General features: G+C 54.2%; 1 protein-coding gene across 1 annotated transcript; it reads right to left on the reverse strand.

The window, feature by feature from the left end:
- Positions 1–1979: 1979 nt before the first annotated feature.
- Positions 1980–3998, reverse strand: EDF1 (endothelial differentiation-related factor 1; the record flags this gene model as incomplete). Its single annotated transcript, XM_010188834.1, has 3 exons — positions 1980–2574; positions 3136–3229; positions 3838–3998. Coding segments are annotated over 3 exons (317 nt in total), but the record flags the coding sequence as incomplete, so codon positions are not given.
- Between the last annotated feature and the right edge of the window lie 1084 nt (positions 3999–5082).

Below are 5082 nucleotides of genomic sequence, written 5' to 3' on the forward strand. Positions count from 1 at the left end.
TTGCAAACACTGCTCAGCCTCTCCAAGCCGCTAACTCAGACCCATGAGAGGCAGCCAAAGCTGTGGTTTCCTTCAAAGGGTTTGGGGCTGCGTGGTCCCTGGAGCCACTGGCCCTAAAAAGAGGACGTGGAGCCCCCCCAAGGCATGCTGGGGTGGGGGTGATCCCCCTGCTGGGATCCCAATGGGCTGGCACATGGGTTCTCCCCTCTGCAGCCGGGCTGAAGTCCTTGTATTTCAAATCAGACACAGCCTACGCCTGTTGTAACCGATTCCCTTCACCTTTCTTTACAGAACAAGGTCATTATCTTTCCGCTGGCCAAAGAGGGGGACGAGATCTGACAGCAGAGCATCCCCCAGCACCACCTCACACTCCAGCAGCCGCCTCTCAGCACCCGGCAGCGGGGAGCTGCTGTGGGTGCTCAGCCCAGGGCGCCGGCCCCACGGAGGGACGTGCCGCTGCCTCCTCTACCTCGGGAAAAGCGCCGTTGTCTTTTGTAACGTGAACTTTCTGCACCAAGACGTGGTGATGTGATCGTGACAGGTGCCACTGGTGTTTCTCACAGCGTCCGTCCTCGTCCTGGCTGTGGAAGGGGGTGAAATGCGCGGTCCCGGCTCCCCCAGAGCTGGGCAGATCAGTGGGTGCTGCATGGGGCATGAGCCCCTTCCCAGCCCCAATGTTAACAGGGCACAGGAGGGGAAGCCCAGTGCTTCTGCTGGTTTTGGGTAGGGTGGAGAGGTGGCTGGAGGGGCAGGGAGCAGAGTGGGGAGCAGCACAGAGCACACCCAAGGGCAGAGAGCAGCTCTGTCCCAGCTGTAGGGGTGCCCACCTGGCTGCCCAGTGCCTTTTGTGGTCTCTTTTGCATTTAAATGTCATTGAGAAAAAGAAAAAAACATTGCCAAAGCGCACCCCTGCACCCAGGCCACCTTGAGCCCAGGACCCTTCTCTTCCCCTCAGCTGCCAAAACAGATTTAATGCTGTGCATGCTTCAGCACCCCCTGGCCAGCAGCACGGACCGGCTCAGCCCCTGCACCAGCAGCAGCCCAGCAGGGATCCTGCTTTCCTCAACCCCCCACCTCCACCGGAGGGGATTGTGCCCTCCTGCTTCCCCGATTTTCCCCTTGCCCTGCCGCAGAAACTCTCCCTTCAGCTCTGTCCCACTTGGGTTGTGCCACACGGCTGCACCGAGCACCACCCCTGCAGCTCCACTGTGGCACTGGCACAGAATCCCAGCATGGCAGGGGCTGTCAGGGCCCTCTGGAGCTCCCTCAATGCAACCCCCCCAGAGCAGGATCACCAGAGCAGTCACACAGGAACATGGCCAGGGCTTTGGGTGTCTCCACACAAGGAGACTCCACAACCTCTCTGGGCAGCCTGGGCCATGCTCCATAACCCTCACACTGACAAAGTTTGGCCTCATCTTCAGCTTGAACTCCGTGCCCGTTGCTCCTTATCCTGTCTGGTCCCATCCTCCTGACCCAGCCCTTCAGATACTGATAAGCATGAATGAGATCCTCCCTCAGTCTCCTCCTCTCCAGGCTGAACAGCCCCAGCTCTCTCAGCCTTTCCTTATACGGGAGGCACTCCGGTCCTCTCATCATCTCCACAGCCCTCTGCTGGACTCTCTCCAGTAGTTCTTTGTATTTCCTGAACTGGGGAGCCCAGAACCCGCAGGAATGAGCCCCCAGAAAAGCTGTGTCCGTGGAGGCCGGGTAAGGGTGGAGATAAGGAGGCCTCAGGCTCCGTACAAACGCTTGACTGCGGGTCTCTGCGCCGTGGAGCTCCCCTCACCTCCGCACAAGATCAAACCAAGGCTGATTTCATCTCTGGGCTGCGAGCCCAAGCTGCAGCAGGAGCGGAGCAGAGCGGCCAGGGAGGCTGCAGCAGCCCTGGCCTCACCCCAGGCAGTGCCATGAACAACCCAGAAGGACGAGGTGGCTGCGGCTCCGTCGACCACATTTACCCTGCACCCTGTGCAACGGAAGGGTATCAAACTTTATTATAGATCTCTTTAAAACAGGCTGGAAGGAACAAACAAACAAAAAAAAGTCATTGCGATGCAGTGACTGAGTCATCATTTCAAATGCAGACACTGATCAACCCCCGACTCTCCCAAATTATTTCTATATAATAATATCCCACCCGTCCCCCAAATCGTTCCAATTAAAGGATTGCATTTCAGACCACCCCAAGTGTCTTAACGTCAGCTGCTTCTAAACACCAAGACGCGCGTGGTTGCTGGCAAATCAGATGCAGTATTATTTTTTTTTTTTTTAAGGTTTAGTTCCTCAATCTCTGGAAAGGAGGAAGGGAAAACAAAAAAACCAGGAAAATCGCTTCTTTAAGGTTGCCTTTTTACAGCAGGTACAGATTCGGCAGATTTTCCCCCCCACCCCAACAAAGCAAGTCTGAAACCCTCTTGTTCAGCTTGGCAAGATGAAGAGAGGTTCTGGTGGTTAAGGAGAACCGGCCAGACGAGATCAGTCGGAACAAACTGATTTCGAGGCTTTGTTGTCATTTCCCTTTGGGGCCGGTTTCCAGCGGTTTTCCAATATCCTTCCCACGCAGCTTAAGGCCTGGAAGAAGACAAAGGAGAAGACCACCGTCAGCACCCCATCCTTCACCTTGAATTTTTGCTATAAGAAAGAGAACACCCAAAAAAAAGAGGACAGGGGCATCAGAGCTAGGGAGAATCCTACTTTAGTTTCTCGCAGCACCAGAATAGTTTCAGACAATGCCCCAGTTCTTGCTTGCACCGACTGATCTCCTAGAAAATAGCATCTGAACGGCCTCAGAGAGCAACACCAGCACCAGCGGCTGCAAGACTCTTTCCCCAGTACCATCAGGCCCTCCCAGCGCCTGGTACCTCGCTGATTTTGGGAGGACAGCACACAAGGGTGGTCCCCAGGGCATGGCCCCACGCATGAAGGTGAACAAAGGGGAGCAAGAGCTCCAAGTCCTGGTTTCAGTCAGCAGATCTGAGTTTTATCAGAACGTGGTTTAATGACACCACACCCACAATAACCTACAGCCAGCAACTGTTCCCGACGTGGCAAATGTGAGTGACGTGAACCAAAACACCCTCCCGGGCACTGGAAACGCAGTCTCTGTTTGGGAGCTCTCCTTTCTGAACTTACCGATGGCTCTTTCGATCTTGCCCATAACCTGGTTGTTGGGGATCGCTCGTCCTGATTCGTAGTCAGCAATAACTTGTGGTTTCTCATTGATTTTCTAAAAAGAGATGATGCAGCTCAAAAAACTGGCTCCGTACACAACAACCACAGCAGCAACCCCCCACTCTAATTAGGCCAGGATTGAAAGGCAAAGTGCTCCCTCCAGCCTTCCTCCATCACCGCTGTCACCTCCCTCCACGTGAGTGTCACAGCGATGGTGACACCCAGCCTGGACAGCCTCCTGCTCCCCTTGGCCTCGCAGGAGGAGCAGTCACAGTGCAAAGTGCTGTTCCTTAGGGCAGTAGCTGAGCTTCTGAACGCTGCATCAGACCCAGATGGTACAAAAAGAGCCTCGTGTCATTGCTGAGTTGATGGCAGGGGAATAAAAAAGCCTCCCAGCAGCTCAGCAGCCGCAGCAAGGCTCCGTCTCCAAGCAGGTGCTCGAGGGCTGCGCAGATAAAACCCCTGAAATATTTCCTACAGAACTGATGTTGCCCAGGGATCAGATATCAGAGGTGTTGTGTTCACCACACTTCCTGCTCATGACACCATCCCACTGCAGCTGCCCACGAGGAGCCAGGAAAAGCGTCCACCTCCACCTCGAGGTGCCCACACCTGCTTCAGGAGAGTGGGAACGGAGGCCAGCGGGTCCCAGGCACCACTCACCGTGGCCAAGTCCTTCTGCGTCATGCCCTTGCTCTGCCGGCCTTGCTGGATCACTTTGCCCACCTCCAGTGGCACTCGGTCATGGTGCAGCTCCTCCGTCTCTCGGTCGAGCTTGGCCGTGTTCTTTGTAATAAAGTGTTGTTTGTTTTGGCCCGCGGCCCCTGTCATGCAAAGCAAGAACAACAACAAGAAGGACAAACAAAACAAGGCTCAGAGCTGCGCCAAAACGTATCAAAGCGCTTTTTCTAAGCCCTCAGCTGCCCCGGGTCCCAGGGAGCTTTCAAGATTTCAATGTGCCAACATCAGCACTGAGCCCTGGCCCGCTGCGGGTCCCAGAACCCGTTAGCTTAGTCCTGCAAGAGTTGATGCCTCCACAGCTGGCCAGAGCCTTCCCTTTTACTTCACATCTGAACTTCATGCCAGATAGGCAAGATTTTGCTACTGCTTGGGGATTTATTACTCAAACTTCGCTCCAGACACATGTGTTTGTGATACAGCATCTGGAGGTTAATATTTGAACTGGAAACTTGTTTGCTCAGGTATAAGTCAGCAAGAATAAGTGGCTTTTAATCAATTTTCTGGTGCCTTTCACAAGTAAACTCTAATTATAGTTACCTCTGCTGAAAGTCTGAGGTTCAAAAACATGCTAACTGGTTTGTTTCATTTCATGTAGAGTATTTAAGCCATAGTTTAGATCCTTTCTCTCATGCTAGTCTCTGACCTTCAGTCTCCTGATAAAGCTGACTGAACCTCGTTCAAGGATCATCTACTCAACCATCACAATCTCACCTCTATGGCAAAAGGCCATGAGAATTTACATCAGACAGGAAACGGGGTGCTTTTAAAGAGCAACACCACAGGAAGATAAGCAGTCACAAAAACCCTTAACTATATGTTATCAACAAGAGAAATAAACTGCAAAAACTGGGGGGTTTAAGTTTAGTGACCATGAAAGCTCCCCCAAGAGCTCTGCAGACACTACCTGGAGCTTAGCTCTGGGAAACCAGAAACTTGGAGCCGGCTACAGGGAACGCTCCCTGCTCCCCTGGGATGCTGCCCACCCTCCCGGGGGTGCCCAGCAGCCCCAGGCTGGGCGACCTTTGGCTTAGGCTGGGGAGCGCTGCCATCCGCCCCACCCCCTTCCCGGCGATCTCAAGCGTGACTCGGTGCCGCAGCCGGGGGGTGTAATGGGGGCAGGCCTGACACTGAGCTGAGGGGCCCAGGCACCGTTAGGCCGGACTCCCC

This window comes from Mesitornis unicolor, unplaced genomic scaffold (assembly GCF_000695765.1).
Source record: "Mesitornis unicolor isolate BGI_N332 unplaced genomic scaffold, ASM69576v1 scaffold29387, whole genome shotgun sequence".
In the NCBI taxonomy this organism is placed as follows: Eukaryota; Metazoa; Chordata; class Aves; order Mesitornithiformes; family Mesitornithidae; genus Mesitornis; species Mesitornis unicolor.